This window comes from Carassius auratus, chromosome 16 (genome assembly GCF_003368295.1).
Source record: "Carassius auratus strain Wakin chromosome 16, ASM336829v1, whole genome shotgun sequence".
NCBI classification, from domain to species: domain Eukaryota; kingdom Metazoa; phylum Chordata; class Actinopteri; order Cypriniformes; family Cyprinidae; genus Carassius; species Carassius auratus.
Window position 1 is genome coordinate 13,419,168 of NC_039258.1, and position 23,115 is coordinate 13,442,282.

At 36.9% G+C, this 23,115-nt stretch overlaps 1 protein-coding gene across 4 annotated transcripts in view; it reads left to right on the top strand.

The window, feature by feature from the left end:
- LOC113116192 (serine/threonine-protein kinase ULK4-like) overlaps nucleotides 1-23,115 on the top strand; it is a 194,820-nt gene that overhangs the window by 122,598 nt on the left and 49,107 nt on the right. For 3 of the 4 annotated variants that reach the window (XR_003293986.1, XR_003293987.1, XM_026284177.1), the window contains 2 exons: nucleotides 4,845-4,950; nucleotides 16,481-16,647. Coding sequence is in view for 1 of the 4 variants with exons in the window: in XM_026284177.1 (XP_026139962.1) it covers nucleotides 4,845-4,950; nucleotides 16,481-16,647 (273 nt within the window). In the remaining 3 variants the exon portion in view is untranslated. The remainder of the gene's footprint in view (nucleotides 1-4,844; nucleotides 4,951-16,480; nucleotides 16,648-23,115) is intronic. The other variant, XR_003293988.1, reaches the window with a different exon arrangement.

Genomic DNA, 23,115 nt, shown 5'->3' on the forward strand with positions numbered 1-23,115 from the left:
CGAACCTGAGCCTGCTGCAACACGTGAGCCAGTGCACATACACCTGCCACTGAGCCGATCATCACCCCGGAGCCAGAGACTTAACACGATCTGACCATGTGTGTGATCTGGCAACATCGCCCGTCCCCAAGGGAGTACTGGGGAAGATCGAGGACTTGAAGGGAAGGGTGAGCTGCAGCCAGTTTCTGGGATATATTATGAAGAACTATTGGACATTTTTCAAACTGACTTAATAGACTAGTTTGGAGAGGTAATTCCCAGTTATCCTGTGTCTCCACTCGTTTCGTCCACCCCTGAATCTCCTGATTCTCCACTGGTTCCGCCCAGCTCCTGTCCTCTGGTATTCCCTCCCTCCCTTCCACCTCCTCTTAAAAGGAGCTCACCCTCAGTCAGTGCCATCTGGGCGCTCTGATCCGCCTCGGTACTTCCAATCGCCAGCTCCGCCTTGTGTTCGCTTTGTAGATTATAATAAAAGACTGTTATTGTCCTACTCCTGTGTTGCGTGCCTCCTTAGAACACAACAACCATGACAAAGCTGTCCTTTATTTTCTTATAATAATCATTATCCCTTATTTTTTGCATTTCTGAAATTAATTGGCAAGTCAAATTACGACTTAAATATATTTTGACTCCTACGACAGAGGCACCTGTTGAAGATATGAGATCAAAAATCCAATGAATTACAAGGCTGTAGGTAACAGTTCACTATTTCAGACAGGACAATATACTGAGGTTTTAATTACATTATTTAAATAGGCCTGTAGTCAGTCTTGAACTAAAGTGGGCCAGTCTAAGTCATGAAACACCAGGGCTTAAAATGAGTCCCACTCCCGCCCTTGCAGCCTATAAATGACTATACCACATTTTGGAATTAACCCTCACTGTAAATTTTCTGATGATTTATAAGTTTTAATGTATAGTTATAATGTTATTGTTGTCAGTTTGCATTCTTTCCCTTTGTGCCACCTGGCAATAGTTTCGTGAACAACTTCAACAAGTGACTGACTTGAAGTTAATGCCGTAGCCCTGCGGCAGTGGTACACTCAGTGGTAGTAGTCATTTTGGTTTTTCACCTACTGTACAATCATTTTTGCCCTTGAAAAATGTGATCTTGCCAAATTTGTCTAAGACCTTTAGGGCCATGAGTCGAACAGGCCCACCGAGTTTAGTTCCAATCGGCCTTCATTAACCTTGTCTAATGGGTACTCAAACTTTGTTGGCCAATGAAGTCCATGGTTTTTGAGATACGCAAATGACCTTGCGACACTATAGACAGAGACTGTGCACACCAATTTTAATGTTGATATGACAAATGGTTGCACAGTTATGGCCATGTTTTTTCCCCTTCCTACAGTGCCAACAAGTGGCATTTTTTTCCCTTTGACCTCAGATTGAGCTCGTACTTAAGTGTTCTGAGTTTGGCGAAAATATCTCATTCTGTTCAGTAGTTATAGGCTCGCAAGCAAATCTGAGGCATATATTTTGTCCAGCATAAGCCAAGGATCCCAATGATATAAAACACATGAGGCTGCGACTGATGGTTGAGGAGTTTTTGACTGTTGATTGCAGTAGCGTCCCCATCAGGCCGATTGGGGTGAGTCTTGGTCACGTTGTAGGCGGTGGGAGTACTGCCATCCCTCCACGTTTCAAGTTCCTACAACTTCATGATCTGCACCATCAGTTGCGATATCCACACAGGAAAAAAAATAGGGAGTGATAGTCGATTTTGTCCATTGGGAATTGATTGGATTGTTATAATAATTCCTTACATTTATATGCGCTTTTAAAGACACTCGAAGCGCTTGCATAGTCAAGGGTATCTCCTCAACGGCAGCTATAGTGCGCCAGAACGCCCACCACACACCAGCTTACTGGTGGAGAGGAAACAGAGTGGTGAAGCCAATCAGCAGATACGGGGATTGTTAGGAGGCCATGATGGTCAGAGGCCAGTGGGCGAATTGAGCCAGGATGCCGAGGTCACACCTCTACTCTTTTCGAAAGACATCCTGGGATTTTTAATGACCACAGAGAGTCAAGACCTCGGTTTAACGTCTCATCCGAAGGACGGTGCTTGTTTACAGTATAGTGTCCCCATCACTACACTGGGGCGCTAGGACCCACACAGACCACAGGGTGAGTACCCCCTGCTGGCCTCACTAGCACCTCTTCCATCAGCAACCTAGTTTTCTCAGGAGGTCTCCCATCCAGGTACTGACCAGGCTCAGCCCTGCTTAGCTTCAGTGGGCAACCGGTCTTGGGCTCCAGGGTGATATGTATGATATGGGTGGATTGTTGGCATTTTCCATTTTCTACAGGGCTTGTTGTCCTGCCCTCATGCCAGTATATGTCATTAGTGGAGAAAAGTTGGTTTAAGGGAAAGGATGTCAATCAGGATTGGTGTATTTTTTATTTTATTTTTTTACCCTAGCAGCAATATACTGTTAGAGATCATCTCAACAATGCCCAATGTGCTCTGCACATATTTAACACACAACATAAATGTCAGTGTTGATAAAACGGTTAAGGAAGCATCTGATCATAGCAATGTGCATACATTTGTACCAGTTCTCCAATTTGGCAATCAAGTTGAATCATGTTTATTTATATGCAATAGACTGCTTTTGTAGTATTACACATTAAAAGTGTCACTTTCAATTAGATTTACAACTTAATTTTCTACTATAAAGCAGATTTCCAGTGCGTTAATTTTTTTAACTGATGTCTGACCTTGACAGACTGTACAGAAGAAATGGTTACTCTTTAGTATAGGGTCCAATTCACACTAATAACTAGTTGCTTATTAGCATGTCTATTATTAACATATTGGCTGTTTATTAGTGCTTATAAAGTACATATAATGCATAACATCCATAATCCTACCCAATACCCTAAACTTAACAACTACCTTATAAACTATTAATAAGCAGCAAATAAGGAGTTAATTGAGGCAAAAGTCATAGTTAATGGTTAGTTAATAGTGAGAATTGGACCCTAAAATAAAGTGTGACCAAAGAAATGAACCTGAGAAGATTTCCATGTCAACATAGGCCGATCGCCCCAGACTAATTTTAGTTTAAAGTTGCTTACCAGCATGCAAAAGTGAAATTTCTCTAAAAGTTTTTCCAAACTCTCTAAACAAACTGCAAAAGTTCCTCCCTTGTTTTGACCTTTTTTTGTTCAAAAAGAGGTCACATAAATTCTTGCTTCAAATTCGCTTAGTGTATAGGGGCCTTAATGGTTATTTTTCTGCAATTATTATAGACCTCCTTACAATGATGGTGTGTAAAATCAGTGGTAAAACATCCGATACTATGTGTAGTTAGATGTTAAGGATGATTGTTTCACTCTGTGACATTAATGCTTGTTTTGTTAAGCAAGCTATTTTCAGCACTGACCCAATATTAAATGCTTCCTCATTGTCTCTCCTGCAGTTTGTATGTGTGTGTGTGTGTGTGTGTGTGCTATATTTATGTATGGACTGAAGGTTCCTGATGAATGCACGACCCCTCCACTCCACCTCTCCCGAGGCTCCGTGCGGAAATAAAGCGGAAAAAGTAATGATTCCAGGCCTTGAAAATTCTTGCACAGCCTGTGGAGGGGCTCAGAGATTCCCCTGAGACAGACATACCCTTCTCTATCTGTCTGTCAGCCAGCAGAGTTGGCCAGACCCCTCTCTCTCCATCTTTATCTCTCTTTCTCTCCCAAGCCTCACTCAGACCTCTAATTAAAACCCCCATCGATTTTTTTTCCCTCCTTCTTTCTGCTCTTCTTTGTCTGTTTATCATGTTTTTAATCGGCCCCTGGACCTGAGCTCGCTCCAGGATTAGACAGTGTCTTTGACCCTAGAGTCAAAAGAGCCAGACAACACCGTCCCGACACCTCCGGTCTTACCCAGCTCCCCCTGTTGGCCTCACCCAGCCTCGGGTGTCTGCCCTGGGGTAGAGATGAGAAGGGCAGAGGCTTGGCTCTCTCTATCTGACAGCACCTCTGCCCTCTTGGTTAGGTTCACTCTCTACTCTTGGAAATAGTAGACGTTACACAAAAGTGGAATTGATGATCTACACTTTTTTGCTGTTGTGAGTTTTATAGCAGGCAGTTGTTGTTTTTTTTTTTTTTTTCTTACTGGAAGTGTTTTACTGTGTTGGATTACAGGTATAAGCAACAAAAAGTCTTGTGTTTCAGTGATAATACCGTAGTTAAGCGGAGTTATTTGGCACATTTTGTCATTAATTACTCATGTCAACCCTCATTCCAAACCCGTAAGACCTCTTCGGAACACAAATTAAGATATTTTTAATGCATCCCGTGAGAAATGTTTTGCTTGATTTGTCATTAACCCGGCCTGATCATTTAGAACAGTGGTTCTCAACTTTTTTGACTTCAGGTCCCTGTTTGTCTGACACTGGATTCAAAGGCCCTCCTGATATACCTCTCTGTCGTTTTGAAATAAACATGATGTAAAACGATGTCTTTTTAATATGGTACATCTTTATTTTCAGTGTTCTTTTATCATTTTAAATATGATTATGATAATATAACTACATTTAAATAATATTAAGACTTATTCGGGCCCGCCTGGAAGTTCGCCGAGGCTCCCTAGCGGGGAGGGTTGTGAACCACTTGTTTATAAACATGAAACACACCTCTCATCAGTATGATCCACTAATAAACAATTCCAACTGTGCAGAAGTCTAATTATGCTTAGTCACAGCAATATCAGCTAATTTACACACAGCTTTGAAAGTGGTGCTTTCAGAGTTTTTTATTTATTTATTTTTTGTATTGATTTTAGATGTTTTGAGATTTTAATTGAAGACTTTTTCTTTTTTCTTTTCTTTTTTTAGGAGCACAAGAATAACACAGTCGGCAGCATGATGCAGAATGCCATGGCTCTCCTCTGCAATCTGACTGGACAGAAGGGCACAGACCTCAGACCATTCGACCAGCAAGGTGCAGTACATCTGAACGTCATTCGCTTTGATATATATATCGGCCCTCCGGTTTCTAGCCTATCTCTGAACCAGAACACACAAACCCACACAGTCTTTTCACCCAGACACTGCCACACACATGAAAAGGGCCTGCATTCAGAGAGCTGCCCTTGTTTTGTTTTGGAGTGTTTTCATTCCATTACCAGACCCTTATTGCTCTCATCTCGCTGTCTGACTTTGTGTGTGACTCTGATGGAGGGGGAGGGCGTCCAGCTGCCTTTTTTTAAGGGCTTCCACCAGATACTGCTGCTTTTATCAGCATGGACTCATGTGTGGCGGCCCTGTAGCCCACATCTACTTAGTATCCCACCCATCTAGCCCTCACATCACCCACTCTCCATGCTTGGGCATCAATAAAAGCCTCCCGTCGCCTCCTGTTTTTATCTGTCACTATCTACCCAGCTACTGGGCAGCCTCTCACTCATTCTCTCATCTGCAGAAGTTGCTGTCTGTTGCCTCTCTGTTCATGCCCATGCAAGGCTGTTTTTCCCCCCAGCCTGCCGTGTGAATGCCCAGTCGCACCCTGACGCTTTCAGCTCTCTGTGCTGAATTATTGAGTAATGGATTCCAATAGCCTTACTCATGTTGACAGTTTTGGACCCACATGCCTGTCTTCGGCACAACATAGGGCGAGATGGACACTGAGGTGTGCGTGGGTGTACGTTTGTGTGTGTTTGTTTTTTACGTAAGGAGATGAGTCAGATTCACACACACTCTCCACATTCAGCACCTGGGAAGGAGGGGGAACCATGGAAAAAAAGAGCGTTGGTTCGCACTTACGTACACATGCAGTCCTAGAGAGGTTGAGATTTACATTGACTGCATTAACTAACACGTTAAATAAGCGTAATAACACATAATATTAGTGTGCGGACATCACGTTTGTTTTCCATCCAATAAATATCTAATTTACGGTGCTATGTATGGTCTTAAAGCCTGTTCACTCCAGCACAAATGTTCAGCAAGAAAAATTCAGTTTTCGTATGTGATTTCTGTTCATTCCAATGTAAAAAATGGCATATAGGCTGAGCTTAAGTGCAAATTCACTCTCTGATAGTAGGTGTCACTTATGGAAGAGCAGAAATATAGTGCTACACAAAGGCAGCGGTGTGTAACTTTCCATTTCTGACGCCACATTGTCATTGTGAAGGAAGGAACGCAAATGGTATTTACATGCTTTCAAAAGCTATTCAGATGTTGGTATTTGCTGAGGTTTTTTATCAGACAACACCAAATACAAGAGTAAAGAGACAGAAGAGCCGTTTCAGATTCTGTCTATTATAGCTTTACAAAATTGTCTGTTTCGCAGTGTCACAAAGTCATATTTTTGTATAACAGCAGCAGCTCAGGGCATGTTACCAAATGCATGGATCTTATTGGTTGGCCTTTTTCACAGTGCAATGGAAAAACACCAAAAAGCTCTTAAAAAATAAATAAATCATAAAAATAAATAAATCTGTCACACTGACAGCATGTGAATGTTATGTTGGTCTGAACAGATGTATTAACAGCTGTTCATTAAAAATAAAATGTTTATCGCATCTGAATTTTCTTAGTGACTACTAATCGGGTTTGTATCTAACTCTGCACATCATTTGGTTGCAACATTTTGTTCTTAAGACTAAATAATATGTACAGTAGTTGTAAAAAATGGCATTTTTTGAAAATATTGAGCAACCTTCAAATTTGTAATTAGGCCGTATTTAGCGTATATGATTAAGCAATTTATACTAATAAAGCCAAAAAAAATATATATATATTAATTAATTCATTCAAGTTTTTTGTGTTTATTTGTTTTTGTTACTTCATTTACTTATACTGGATATTTCATTTGTATTTTTCACATAAAGATGTGTTTTTACAATTCACTTCCTGTCTATCCACTGTAGTGAAGCTTACTCACACACATATCCCAAGCCACACAGATAAGTAGAGGCCTGTAATGGCTTGTTTTCTGGTAGATCTGTGCACAGCACGCTTCCCCATATCACAACAACCCCTCATGGACCCCTTCTCCTGTCTAAGCGGTCCAGGCTGCTGCAGGCTGGGATCAGACGCAACAAACCCTGCCCTCCGCACCTGTTTTTTTTTTTTTTTTTTTCAGCAAAGGGTCATCTACGAGCAATCTCATACAGCCAGCATCGTTATCAGCACTCCTCCTCTTGGAGAGCTCTGACCCAGCACTAAATATAACCTCTACAATTAGCACTATCTTGCTAATGCCAGTCACCTCGGCCCTGCTCTGCTGTAATTGGTTCTTTAAGGTGCTAGCAAAAGAGCATGGGTATGGGACGCAGACGCAAGTTAAGGAGGGAGTAAGAGAGAGTCAAAGAAAAAAAAGAGAGAATGTGAGTTGCGGTGGAGTTGAGGGTTGATTGAGAAGAGGAAATAGTGAGAAAAGCTAGATGAATTTTATAATTGGTACCATTTGTTGGGGTGAAAGATAACAGACAAAGGAGAAGGAATATGCAAGAGGAAGAAATCCAGACAAAATGGCTGTGAAAAATAGCAGTGTTCAATGTTTAGAAACTACCTTGAAAATCTAGCTTCTCAAATTTGTCATAATTGCAAATAGTTAAAACTAGTCAACCTAACCTTTTGAAAAAAAAATAGTTAAATATATTATAAACCACTACAAAATTGGAGACCATACTGCTATTTAAAGGGATAGCAATTATTTTCATCTGCTGAACATAAGATGTATTTTGAAGAATGTTGATAACCAAAAGGGTTAAGTTCACATTGACTTCCATTGTATTTTTATGTCCATACAATAGATGTAAATGGCAACCAAAACTGTTTAGTTTGCAAAATTCTTATTATTATTTTTTTTTTTTTTTTGAGTACTACCAATGGAATAAAGTATTATAGGCTTCGGGGGAGTAAATAATGACCAATAGGAGTGTCTATATAAACTACATTTAAATAGCCAGTCCAACTCCAGGATAGTCAACACTACAAAATATGCTCTTCAAACATCAGTTCCAGTGACGTACAGTGTCGTGAAAAATTACCAAAATTACTCCCAAGAGCTCAAAGACGATTCACCCAGGAGGTCATAAGCATCTGGCGTAAAACCAACACAGCATTTCATAAAAAGAACATCATACCAACAGTCAAATATGGTGGTGGTCTGTGGCTGCTTTGCAGCTTCAGGACCTGGATGACTTGCCATAATTGATGGAACCATGAATTCTGAACTCCATCAGAAAATTCTGAAGGAGAATGTCCGGACATCAGTTTGCGACCTCAAGCCCAAGAACACTTGGGTTATGCACCAGGACAATTATCCCAAATACACCACCAAGTCCACCTCTGAATGGCTCAAGAAAAACTAAATTATGTGTGTGTATTAGCGTGTAGATTTCAGCTTCTGCACAGTCTAACCTCTAATTGTCATTCTCTTCGAATTTAATATAAAGAAATTATTTTAACCCAAATATCATATTATGCTCCCTTCAAATTGGTTTTCTTTCAAATACAAATCTTTGTAATCCCAGGCTATCTGTAATCAGAAGCACATTTATAATTGGAATGTTATTTTATTTCATTCACTTGTTTCATAAACACATAACCCTTTATGGATTACAATCCACCATCAAAATGATGCATTTAATTATTCTGGCTGCTGTGAGAAAAAGCTAAAAACGATCCACCACCTGCAGGATCCTCACATGCGATAACCTACTAGCTGTGACAACTTCTTTATGTTTACGGACGTGACGTAATGATGCAGCTCGAATTGCTCACAAAAACCTACCCGTAACACTCAAATTAGAAAACATTATTATAAGATAACTGTTGGGAATCAGACTAAAGGAAGGAGATCGTTTTGAACACTGGCTGGTTATGTACTTGCTCAGATATTGATTTCGGGTTAATTTTTAGCCGAAAAAGCTGCAGCTTTAATCGGTTACATTACGGAGCTTTAAGTCCATGTACACTCAAAGCATGAATGGATTGTGTTTGTGTTGGAGACTGTGTGTCTATAGAAACTCATACAAAGCCGACATAAAAATTCACTCACCATCCATGAATGCATCTCTCAACTGCTGTACAATTTCAAAGCTTGAAATGTCATAGGTATGCTGTTGTAAATAATTGAGTGAAGTGTTTTCTCAATTGATAAGGACATAATGTCTCATTAGAGATGTGTTATTGTACTTTGACGTTAATGTGATGACTGTTAAACCTGGAAAACCAAAAACAGTGCAAAAAATATAGATTATTCAGTTTTGTCCTTAAATTAAAATTAACGGATGCTGAATGGTTCTTCAATAAAATGTAGTGTAGTGTGTCAGGTAATACTTTACAAATTAGGTTGTTTTGTGAAAATTTGTTAACATGAACTGACAATTAAAAATACAGTAACACTTTAGATTACGGAAGAGTTTTCCTTCAATAAACTAATAAATATTCATGCTAATGAGCAACTAGTTAAAAGTGAATAGTGTTTTTGTAAATGTCATTACTTGTTGGCACTGAGGTATTTTACCACACAAACATGTGACTTATTATAAAAATTCAGGTATGTACACTGACTTTTGTGTCACATATCTGTTTTTTGACTGCTGTACGAGGGAAAGAAAGAGGAATTTCCTCGTAAAACGTGAACTGCTGACTTGTTTGTTTTCTCTTTGCTCATGGAGGTGGAAAAACATCCATATCCTGAAGTTGTATTTGCATGACTCATTTTACTGGAAGTAATAGCAGTAAATTTGGTAGCAAGAGAAAGTAAGTTACATAAATTTAACTGTACAGCTGTAAGCATAAATATTCAGTGTCTGGCAAGAAGCTCTCTGTGTTTGAGACAGCACTGAAATACTGCTCACAGCTCTTTTAGGACCTGCGTATGCATTTCAGTTCAATATATTTACATACAAATTTCAGAAGTAATTTTTGCACAGTGTGCATTTATGATAATTCACCTAAATTGTGAACGTTCCAGGCTGCAGTTCCGGTTTCATCTGTATTCCCCCTGTATTAAAGGTGACAGCCTTGGCTGTGTTTTCTTCGTTCGGCAGTGGATTTGTATTGTTGATGGCATTGCTGTTGTTTTCATCCTGCATAATTTGTCAAGCGGCGAATTACATGCATGGGTCCTTCACCTCTGATAACTGCAGTACTAATCTCAGATAAACAGCGTGATAGCCTCAGGTCTTACTCAACTCCTCTTGATTATTACTGCTGGGACTGGAAGACTCACACACACACACTTTCTCATACCTTTCCCAATACAGTGAAACTGGAAATTGTTTTTCTAGTGGGCACTTCACCTTTTAGCGTTGTTTGTGTTGAGTTTGTAGTCCCCAGGGGGCAACAATGCAGTGAATTGATAGTATCTTCTATATTTAGTGTGGAGTGTGTGTTTCCCTCCGTATAGAGAAGTAGGTCCTTAGTTATTTTTTTTAATTTTATTATTATTATTATTATTTATTAGTCAGCTGAATTTGTCTATTTAAATGTAGCTAAAATAAGTTGATTAAATTGTGAAATGTTTGATGTACACAAGCAAACAAATGTTTCAGCACATTGCTATCTTCAGTGCTCCATGCAATTTTTGCACGATGCAATTTATCAAATAAAACCAAAATGTTTATGTAGACTTTTAGTCTTGAGTGGATCAGTGTGCAGTTAGCCACCCTTAGCAACCAGCCTGCTTACGACTTAGCATTGCATTTGACTTAGCAATGCCCTGATGTTTGCACCCTGTATAGAGTGAATGCGTGTAGGATTGAATAAAGGCCTCCTGTAGCGAATCGATGCAGCAAAAAGACAACTCTTTTCTCTCACTTCTTTCAACTGTCATATGAGCAAGCCGTTCCGGACGTATGTGTCATGCATTTGCCTGCGAGATATGTAAAGAAAACCAGTGTCCTCTTGGCTTAAATTGAAATCTTTCAACATTTTTTTTTTACAAATCCCTTTTTAATACTTCTAATTCATGACCACTGTTTGTTTAGCTGTCTCTCCTCATCGCTTCCCCATTCGTCACTAATCACCAGCTCATACGCTGTTCATACATCCTACATCACCTACCCAGAATGGCCTCCACATCTGACAGTTAGCAGTAGTGAGAGAAAAGTGTTTATAACATTTTAAATGTGGATAATTTAAAAAAAAATTATCGATCCCTTACAGGAAGCCTTTATTCACCCCCCGGAGCCATGTGAGGCACTTTTAATTTTGGATGGATGTGCTTTATTTGACTACTTTTGGGCTGTTGAAAAAACACCCAACTGCAGCCTTTCTAAAGCTTGGAATAGCAAGGAAAATGTGTAATATTCATCTGAAAGAGGTAAGTCATATACACCTATGAAGCTTTGAGGGTGAGTAAAACTTGCACTAATTTTCATTCTAAGGTGAACTAGCCTTACTCTTTAAGAGAAAAGATAAGAACATTAATATTAAGAAGAATTTTATTTATTTTATAAGAATGTTTCATGAATCCAGTCCCAGAACAAAAATCAGTAAGATTCAAAAATCTAATTTTCAAATTCAAAAATTTCTAATTTTTGAAAATAAATAATAAATCTTTTAGTACGTAAATATTTGGTGTTGTTTGATTAAAAGAAAAAAAAAAATCTATAAAAAATGTGCTTTTAAAATGTACAGTTGCTCCCTTCCGGAATACAAGCTAAGAAAAATGTATGATGTACAATGCACTGAAGAAATTTTGTCCAATCAAATGTTTTCTAGAGCAAGAATGCTACCTTACCATATATTATAAAGACCAAATATCAAAATTTTCAAACTGCACGTTGTCACAATTACTAAAATGTAAATGGTTTTAACAGTACCGTATTTTCCAGACTATAAGTCAAACTTTTTTTCATAGTTTGGCTGGTCTTGCGACTTATAGTCAGGCGCGACTTATTTATCAAAATTAATTTGACATGAACCAAGAGAAATGAACCAATAGAAAACATTACCGTCTACAGCTGCGAGAGGGCGCTCTATGCTGCCAGAAATGCTGCTTAGTGCTCCTGTAGTCTACACTGTAAACATGCGGCTGGAGACTTATAGTCCAAAAAATACGGTAACTTATATTACTACAGAAATGTTACAGTTTTATATTATTTCTAAAATGACAAATCAGTTCAACTATATCTGTGGCTGTGAATTGCGGTTTTGCTATATGATGTAAACTATATTAGTTATGTTTAAAAAAAAAAAAATGGCACAGACCTTTTCACCCTACTTCCTGTTTTCAATAGGAAATGCACCAAGACATTGAGGGAAACTGTGCTCATTGTGTTCATTTAATAGGCCTTTCAGTTACATCTTCATTCTGCATTCCTCTAAGACTGCAATTCAGCTCACTTTGAATGCATAGTTTTTCTTAATAACAGGAAAATGCAGAACTTAGCTCCACCTGTAGTAGCAATGCTATTTGTATAGAAAAATACTAATATTAAAAACTGTGTGCACCCACCATTGTAGTCTATAACTGCATGCTTCTAGTGATCTAGGTGACAGATCATGCCACATAGACACTTTGTAAAGAATGGAGAGATGAGCATATTTAATCTTAATATTTCAACAATACTGAGAAAGAAGGCCATGATATGGTGAAGGTAAGGGTGCTTTCATCTTTTGTGGAAAATCATCTATTTCATGTGTCTTTTTTAAAGGACTTTTCATGTTTTGTATCTCAGACTTATATTGTAAAAAAAATGCTCAGAAATTACTATATACTGTAGGAAAAAGTACAGATTTGTGGTTATTTTTATTGTATAGTGCACTTAATGTAGAAACCCAAGGTCTGCCATTCATTCTGCTCCCCTGAATTAATTAAACTAAATATTAACTACTAAGTACAGTGGAGTTAAGTGTTAAAAATAAAATTATTTCTCATTCCCTTTTTCTGCATCCTTGAAGTTAAATAATGGTAAAAGGTTTAAATGAGAATACTTCAGTATTTCTCTTAGGAGGTGTTCGAAATGTGTCAAAGGGTCCGTGAGTCTTTAATATTAACTTCTTGTTTATTGAACTGTTGTATAAAATCAAAATCACATGGCACTCTTCGTGTGATATTTATCAACTATATAAAATAATATAAATATATTTACTGCCCCCATATCTTGAATTTTGGGAGCATTCTAAATGCATTTTATTATACGGAGTCATGCAGTGAAAGAACACATTCTAAATGAGAACAGTCAGTCTAGCTAGTATTGAAGCACTCATAACTCCTCTTATAACCAATAAAGCAGTGTATTATAAATTAATCTCTAACTTACATCATACGCACATCTGCACTTCGTTTTTATTATGAGGGAATTCGTGAGTTTCAGTCTGAACAAATCTCTGGGGTTTCAGCGATGACTAATCTGAATGCCTCTGATTGGCAGAATCATGTGTGATTTGTTACAATTAGGGATGAACGATAAATATCGGCTGATATTTAATGCGCATCTTGTCAGTAAAGCCTGTTCTGTAATCAGTGGTAATTCTCTACATGTGCGTGATTTCACGTGGAGCAGCATTTACTACAAAGAGCCATTGTTCATTGACAAGCTGCTCATAACATGCGCAAAATATGATCGTGGTTTGGCGCAGCTTGTCCATGAACAACAGCTCTTTGTAGTAAATGCTGCTCCACGTGAAATCATGCACATGCAGAGATTTACCACTGATTACAGATCCGGCTTTACTGACAAGAAATTAAATATCAGCCAATATTTATCGTGCATTCCTAGTTACAATGAGCAACACTCCAACCTTTCTACCACTACTCTGCTGTTCTTCTTGCTGGGGGAGTCCCAGATTTCCCAGGTAAAATTATGTAACATAACATAATATACATAGCAAACATGTAACATAAACAGATCTAAGTTTAATACAGCAATCAAAACTTCATTTTAAGGTTTACTTTTTGTTTTCTTTTTTTTAACCGGGGGACCCCCAAGTATATTTTAATTTCCTTAATGCTTATGGGAAATCTGGGACTCCCCCAGCAAGAAGAACAGCAGAGTAGTGGTAGAAAGGTTGGAGATGGTATTAAAGCAGCTCAGTTTAAATGTATTGTATGAATTGCCCTTTAGTATAGGGTCCAATTCACAGTGATAACTAGTTGCTTGTTATTAACATATTGGCTATTTATTAGTGCTTATAAAGTACATATAATGCATGACATCCATAATCCTACCCAATTCCCTAAACTTAACAACTACCTTATAAACTATAAGTAAGCATCAAATAAGGAGTTAATTGAGGCTAACGTTATAGTTAATGGTTAGTTAATAGTGAGAATTGAACCCTAAAATAAAGTGTGACCGGAATAAAAAATATGCATGTACTTTTACAACACTGTACTATATTGTATTATATTACCTGTATTATTACACTGTATATATATATATATATATATATATATATATATATATATATATATATATATATATATATATATATATATATATATATACTAGTTAACGCTAATGCGATGGTGTTACTAATACAGCGTCTATGGGAATGACGTTAAAGGGGGGGTGAAATGCTATTTCATGCATACTGAGTTTTTTACACTGTTAAAGAGTTGGATTCCCATGCTAAACATGGACAAAGTTTCAAAAATTAAGTTGTACGTTTGAAGGAGTAATTTTGTTCCCAAAATACTCCTTCCGGTTTGTCACAAGTTTCGGAAAGTTTTTTTCGAGTATGGCTCTGTGTGACGTTAGATGGAGCGGAATTTTCTTATATGGGTCCTGACGCACTTCTGCCGGAAGAGCGCAAGCTCCCGTATAGCAGAGCACTGAGAGCACAACAGGCATTCACTGATCAGAGCGAGAGCGTCGCGAAATGTCACAAAAGGAGTGTGTTTTTGGTTGCCAGGGCAAGACAACCCTGCACAGATTACCAAAAAAAAAACAGCATTAAGGGACCAGTGGATGGAGTTTATTTTTACAGAGCATCAACGGAGTTGTGCAAGTGTTTTTGTTTGTTCCCTGCATTTCGAAGATGCTTGTGTTACAAACAAGGCCCAATTTGACGACGGATTTGCGTATCGTTTATTTCTTAAAGATGATGCAATCCCAATGAAAAAGGGTCATGATCGTGTGTTGGAACCGCAGGCGGTGAGTAAAACTGCTTAAAATATCTCTGCCTCCTTGTTAGTGCGTCCCTCCCATGCCGGAGACCCGGGTTCGAGCCCCGCTCGGAGCGAGTCGTTGCTGCTGCTGCTCTCGTTCAGTTTCAGCCTCGGGATCTCATTCTGGATCATAAATAAACGGCTGAATCTGACTGCAAGCCATGGTTTGTTTTGGATGATGGTTTTTCCCTCACGGTAATGTCACAGCTTCCACATGCTCTCAACGCAAAAGCCTATTCGCGCTCGTGATTCTTTAGCTCCGCCCACACGTCACGCCTCCAGCCGGTCGTGTTTTTCCGGGAAAAATCGGTACAGACTATCTTTTCTCTTATGAATATAATAAAACTAAAGAGTTATGAAGGATGCATTACTACTCTATAGGTACTCAAGATTAACAGGATATTGAGTGAAAACGAGCATTTCACCCCCCCTTTAAATTTGACATAGTTCTCTTCTATTTGCCATTATCAATATCTCTCTCTTTTCTTTCTTTTTTTTATATGAATGAAAACACTATTGTGAAAAAAAAAATGTCAGAGGTGTGTTAAATTAGGATTTATTTATGTGGGGCAGAGAGAATTTAAAGGGGAGAATATATATGCAAAATATTAAGAGTTGTTTTTATAGATTTGCATTTGTAATTTATTTTGCTTTGAGAATTGTGATTTGTTTTGCATGGCCACCATAGTAATATATCAAATTTAAAATATTAAATTAAATTAAATTGAATTAAATTAAATTAAATTAATGCATTTAGCAGACGCTTTTATCCAAAGTGACTTACACTGCATTCAGGCTATCAATTTTTACCTATCATGTGTTCCCAGGGAATCGAACCCCCAACCTTGCGCTTGTTAAAACAATGATCTACCACTTGAGCAACAAGAACACTTATATAAGACTGTGGCTGTCAAATGTGGCTTTACCAAGCTCTGCCGCTTTGGCCCAAGCAGATATAAACAAAACACTAATGGCTTTTAAAAGGGGGGCGGGGCTGTTTAATATGTTCCGCCCTGTCTTCCTGTTTCAATTAAAATTATTTCACCAGAGAATAATGCTGCCTGTTTCAAGGCAGTCTAGGGGACTTTTAAACAAGGCACTTGTTAAATGTATTTGCAGAAAAGATGCATGAACTACAACTACATTTTGTACAAACTTGTCTTATGCATATTATATGTTCAGAGATAATACAAGGAACATGTGAGGAAAAGTCAAGGTAATTCAAATTAAAAATTAAAAAGCAATGTTCCAGTTCGGTAATATTTATTTTCAAACTCGTTATTCTTTCGTGTAATGTAATGTGCGATCTTAGGTCATATGGGTTGTGTTTGTGTCCATCAGATGGACAGTCAGAGCAGATGCATAGAAGAATTTTTTTGCATTTATCTCTTCTCAGGTATGATTGCGGTGGTGTGTAATGTCTTTGTGGAAGTCTCTGGTGTGAGACTGGAGAGAGAAATGCTTTCAGGGCTGAAGAGCTGCTCTTTTCTGCTCCTCTGTCTGCTGGACATCATCCACTGCCTGCTCAAAAACCTTTCGTCTGTAGTCCGACTGGCCCTGCAGGTAACATTCTCTCTATTTCAGTTTTGATTAGCTAGCAAATGTACAAGTTTATGTATAGTCAAAGCATTTGCTGATTTGTTGCATTCAAAGAAAACAATTAAAAGACAGACTTTATGCAAAACAACTGATGTAAGTTAAATAGAAATATAAAAAGACAAAATATACGGAGTTTATAAATTATTAATAATTTTGTTAAAGAATGTTTCCCTGATGTCTGTGTATTATGTTAGAGGGCAGCTCAATCTCATTTTGGTCTAATTATAGTGAAAAGAAAAGACAAAAATCCCTGTTCACATGGATCTACAAAAACTCTCTACAATGCTTGCCCTGGCAGTTGGCAATGTCAGTTTGTAAAAAAAATAAAAATAAAAAACGATACACCAGTACATACATACGTAATGCATAATGTCATCGTTTTCACAAATTTGCATTACCATGGTGTGATCTATAAATGCAATTTATACTATAAATTCTACAAAATGTATAATTTTACAACGTATTTCATTAGTAATATATTTTCTACACAAACACAAACCCATTTAGATTTACTGTAAAGTACATTCTACTCTGAATCTTTACTCCCCACATTTTCCTTAGATCATGTGAAAATGATCTTTGCAGACAGATACAAAACATTTCACATGCAATTTGCACTTTTCTAAGAATAACTTTTGGGCAGAGTTTGCACCTCTTTCTTTTTCTGGAGCCTCAGCTGTACTTTCCTGTGGATTTTCTCTGCTGAATCTGAAATCGCTCACTGTCTGAGTAGCTTCTACACTTCTTTAACAGTAACAATGTTCTTCATCAATTTTGATGAAGAACATTGTGACTGTTAAAGAAGTATTCCTGTGCATGAATAAATTATTATCAAGCATGTGTAGTATGAATGCAATATGAATGTACATTGTCTATAGATATAGAGTGAGTTGTGTCATTTCATCACTATTAACGGCTCTAGGCGCATGGCCTATGGATCGTCAAGTGTCCATTGGATTTGAACTACTGTAGTAGCAACAATAGTAGATCATCCAGGTATTTGTTTTGCCGACTGTTTTAAGAATATTGTTAATTCAGTATCTAAAGCAAATTCTTGGCTCAGAGCAAAAAAAACATATATATAATAATAATAAATAAATAAATAAATAATATAAATAGATTCTAAAGTGAGTCCAAACTCCTTAGGAAATTAATATGGGTCGGTTTGAGCCCCTTTATGCATTATTGGGTTAGATTTCCTATCCTATGACGATGGATATTTTATTTTTAATTTATTTATTTTTTCTTCATGGAATGGATTGGATGGAATATCAAATGAATAAATATTTATATTATTAAAATATTTCCAAAATCTTAGCTTTCCATGACAATTAGTTAAGGTCAGGACAAAAAAAAGTTATTTTCCATGTGGGTCATGTATTTGGCATGTGTTGGTGTATTCATTGGATATTTTATAGAATTTGCCTTACAATTAAACATTTGTCTCATTTTTCAGATTTTTCAGTTACTGGACCTCCACATCCCACTGGCAAAAAGGGCAGTGGGTGAAAAAGCTGATTCTAATATTTCTGACTAAATTCGAACAGGAGTTTTATAAAGGGCATTTTCAGGTCCCTGCGGCTTTTAGCTCTCAGTATATTTACAGTAGAGTTAAATTTTTTCTTTGGAATTGATTTATAGTACTAGATTATAGTAGTGTGATGAGTGAGTTATGTGGTTAATTCCTAATAACCCTAATGTGTAGGGTTTCCTCGGATGTGGATCTTTTCTAGAAAGGTCATGCTTGTGGTTTTATTGAAGTTGACTGGTGGTGCTCTACTGTAAATCCTGTTCAGTGTAAGACAGCAGATGTATCTGTACAGAACATCTGTTTGATTTGGTGCTGTGTGAAGTGAGTACAGGGGCTGCAGGTTGCTCCACAGTGGTTCCACCTTGTTCATGTTGATGCACATATTGAATAATGTTGGGCTTCAGCTGTAACAATCATTCCACTATCCTGAGAAAAGGATTTTGTTCTTTTGTTGCTATTTCTTTATTCCACGTTCACTATCAGTGTGGATTGATTTAATAAGGCAGTGGTTTTCCCCCTTCACACCATCACTTTCAGTAATTCTGGAGAAGAGTTTTTGGTGCCAGATAAATCCATTTCTATTCCAATGTTTATTTGTTTGTTTTCTGACTTTATAAGTTCCTTCAAATACTTTATTAATATTTTTCACAGATTAACACCTGGGGCCCTATAATACACCCAATGCAAGGTGCAGCTCAAGTGTGTTTGCTAGTTTCAATCCAGCACTGTTCGCATTTTCCCGTCCCGTGCCACGTCGTTTAATTCGCAAATGGATTTGCGCCCATTTGTGTGCCCATGGGCATGCTGGTCTAAAAAAGAGGTGTGTTTGCTATTTTAAGGAGCTGAAAACAGACTGCACCATAGACCAACTCAAACCTCTAAAGTCTAAAGTCAATGGCGCAATATTTTTTATTTTTTATTTAAAGAGCACAATGGAAGAAAATGCGCCTCTGGGCGGCTCCACAGTGCGCTTTGACTTTGCTTATTACACACAGGGATGCGCATCACACAATATTAAAAACTCATTACAGGATTACAGTGTAAAAGAATATTATTGTTCAGGCTACATAAATATAAAAATTTAATGATGGATAGTCATTGCATGTATTAGAATTAGGCTACCTATTTGCAGTTCAGCCTATTACTACTTAGAATGATGAATACTACTAATAATTCTACTTCATCCCACGCCTTCCTCAGCCCGGGAAGCTTTGGTGGATTCCTGCTTGTCCCGTAGATGATCTGCTCGCACGCTTTAACTTCGCACATGAGCAGATCAGTTTCTTCGCTTGAGAAGCGTTCAGCTTTTCCGTCAACAATTTCCGCCATGTAAATAGCGATCTGCCATGGCGCGAGCGCATCTCGCTCTTAAAGAGAGTGGGAGATGACACTCTGATTGGTGTATTGAACGTTACGCCAATTAATCATTAAGAGAATAAGGACAACCCATTGCAAAAATAAAAAATATATTTTTTTTTTTCTAAAACATAGTAAATGCTCTGAAAAATTAGGAATCTTTGTTATAAATACTGCATTATTACAAGTACAGACACAGACTTTCCCATTCTTATTGACGGTGTAGTCATGCTTATTTATTTGGAAAAGCGAAATGTTGTCATTTATAAAGGACATCTAATTTATTCATACATTTTCTTCCCCGTGTGTCTGTGAAGTTAAGCCATAATCCCATTCTTTCATTTAGATCCCCAAAAACAAGCACACTTCCCTGAGCCTGGAAATGGCATGTCTCTTTTTAAAGTGCATAAAACATGTCTTCACTGTAGTGGGGGGCTCTGGCGGTGCAATATATATGCTACATAAAAAGGTGTCTTGTTGTGACAGGAAAAGTTCTTTATGGAGTTTTAGCCAGATTTTTATTGTGTCAGTGTAATGTAGAATTTGTCTGCCTTAGCATAGATTTTTGTTAACATTTATTCTCTTTAATTGGGAGGACAGACTTTCTCTCTCATATTCTTTATTGGCCTCTGTCCTTCTTACTCTGTAGTTCTGTCTCCAATTTCAATTGTGTTTAAATTTATGAATAAGGCTGTTTGTGAAAAAGGCTATCCAACTGTAGTCTAAGCCTCTGATGTGCCATCCATGGACTTTTACTGCCTGCCTGATGCATATTGCACACACACACACACACATAAAAAAGACATTTGGCAAAGATCACAAGGTTTGTGTTATTGAATCTGTGAAATGTATTTTTAAAAGAGAAGAAAAATAGACTTTTGTTTGGTAGAAAGCACTGTAGCTTTTACCAGTTACCAACTCTTTTTTTTTCCCCCACAAAATATAGCAATAGGCCTATAGCATGACAAAAGTTTTCATCGGTGTTGCTGTTATTTAGCCTCTCTAATGAGCAAAAACCAGACATACTCTCCTAAACTGTCCACTCTATCATATGGCATTTGGAAGAAAAATCTATTTTAATTAAATTGTAAAGATTTTAATTCATATGCGTATATATATATATTTTTTTTTACTGAAGAATCCTATAAAATAAACTGTTTCCAAAAAGTATAAAACAGCACAACGGTTTTTAAAACAGATGATAGTAATATTTATTGAGCACCAATTTAGCATATTAGAATTATTAATGATTGCTGAATATTCAGTTTTGCTATCACATCAATAAATATGTGACGTTGGACCACAAAACCAGTCTAAAGTGAAGAAATTGAGATTTATACATTATCTGAAAGCTGAATAAATAATCTGTCAATTGATGTATTGTTTATTAGGTTCTGGCAATATTTAGCAGAGATACAACTATTTGAAAATCTGGAATCTGAGGGTGCAAAAAAAAAAAATAAATACTGAGAAAATCGCCTTTGCAATTGCCTTTGCAATGCATGTTACTAATCAAAAATTAAGTTTTGATATATTCACAGCAGACAATTTACAAAACATCTTGATGGAACATGATCTTTACTCAATACCCTAATGATTTTTGGTATAAAAGAAAAATCGATCATTTTGACCCATACAAAGTTTTTTTGGCTAATGCTAAAAATATACCCCAGTGAATTAAGAATTTGGTCTGGGTCACATATATTAAAATAGAAAACAATTTATGTAAACTGTATTAAAGTAACACTTTACGAAAAGGTCCTGATTGTTAATATTAGTTAACCACATGAACTATGAAAAATAATTTGGTAACACTTTAGCATAGGGTCCAATTCACACTAATAACTAGTTGCTTATTAGCATGTCTATTATTAACATATTGGCTGTTTATTAGTGCTTATAAAGTACATATAATGCATGACATCCATAATCCTACCCTTTACCCTAAACTTAACAACAAACTTATAAACTATTAATAAGCAGCAAATATGGAGTTAATTGAGGACAAAGTCACAGTTAATGGTTAGTTAATAGTGAGAATTGGACCCTAAAATAAAGTGTGACCAATAATTTCTAACACTTTACTTTAAGGTGTCCTTGTTACACATTACATATACTTACTATTATAATAACAATAAATTATGCATAATTATATGCAAGTAACCCTAAACCCAACCCTAATACTAACCCTAACCATACAGTAAGTACAAATATAGTTAATTAATATTGTTCAGTATGTAAATGTATTATTACTCTCTACAAGATCAATAAATTGTAACCAGTAATCCTAAAGAATTGTTTAATCTTATTAAATGTTGATTCCAACATTCAATACATAACTAAAATCAAAGGTTTTATCTATCAGTGTTCTTTAATGGGGAAGAAAGGGAACAATGAACAGCTGTATTTTTATTATCTAAAGTTAAAAAATATTAATACTCGCTGTAACAAATGCAACCTTGTTGTAAAGTTACTGAGAATACTTTCAAACTGTGTTGGGGGTAACGAGTTACAAAGTAACGGATTACAGTAACTATATTACTTTTGTAGAATATGGTCATGCAGAATATGCTCTTTATAAGTACTAAAAAAAGCCAATATTTTATTAATACACATACAAATAAGCAACTAGTTAATAGTGAAAATTGATCCCAACACTAAAGTGTTACCAAAATAATGTCCCCTTAAGTATTTTTTATGTAGTTATTTCAAAAGTTCAGCTTAACTGTTGTTTAACAATGAGAAGCCTGGGAAGCTACTGTATATTTAAGCTGAAGAACTTCATGCTGATATTCAAAAGTCTGATAAACTGTGCTGTCACTCAGAGAAATGAATATGGGGCTGTCACTCCTTACTGCAGCACTTACAAAGGACGTAAATTGAGGGTATACTAAGTCAAAATATGGAGTATGTATTTTTTTTTCTTGTATAAATGTATGCACATGTATGAATTATTCAGTAAAACCTAGTTATCACATATCACTCCACCAACAGGAATGATGTTGATAATGCAATGCATATTCATATATAGCTAAACAGCTTTAGCCTGATGTAGCTTTCTAATACTATTGTGCATATTGTGCAAACGTTACTAGGTCTACTGCCATTATGTCATGGAGACAAAGAAGCTGTAAGATTGGATATAACTTTGCATGGTCAGTGATTCTGTTGATCCTGTCATTATATGGTCACCTTCCAAAAACCTTTACGACTGTATTAATATATTTAATATTTCTCAGTGATTGCTGTCTGGCCCCATATGTTTTACAAATGTAACTACTGATATAAGTGATGTATCAAATGTAAGCCTTACTGGAACCGAACTGGGACCGTTGTAAAGTCAGGAGGTTTTAGTTTTTTTTTGTTTTTTTTTAGGTATAGCTCACCTTCAGCTGGTCCACATTGGCTTGCATAGTGTTTTTCCCCCCATACAATGGAAGTCAATGGGGACCAACTGAAGGTGAATTTACCCTTTTAAGGGAAAATAATATAGAGCTCAACTAGTTTTAAATTCAGATTATTATTTTAAACACTATTGGTAGTGT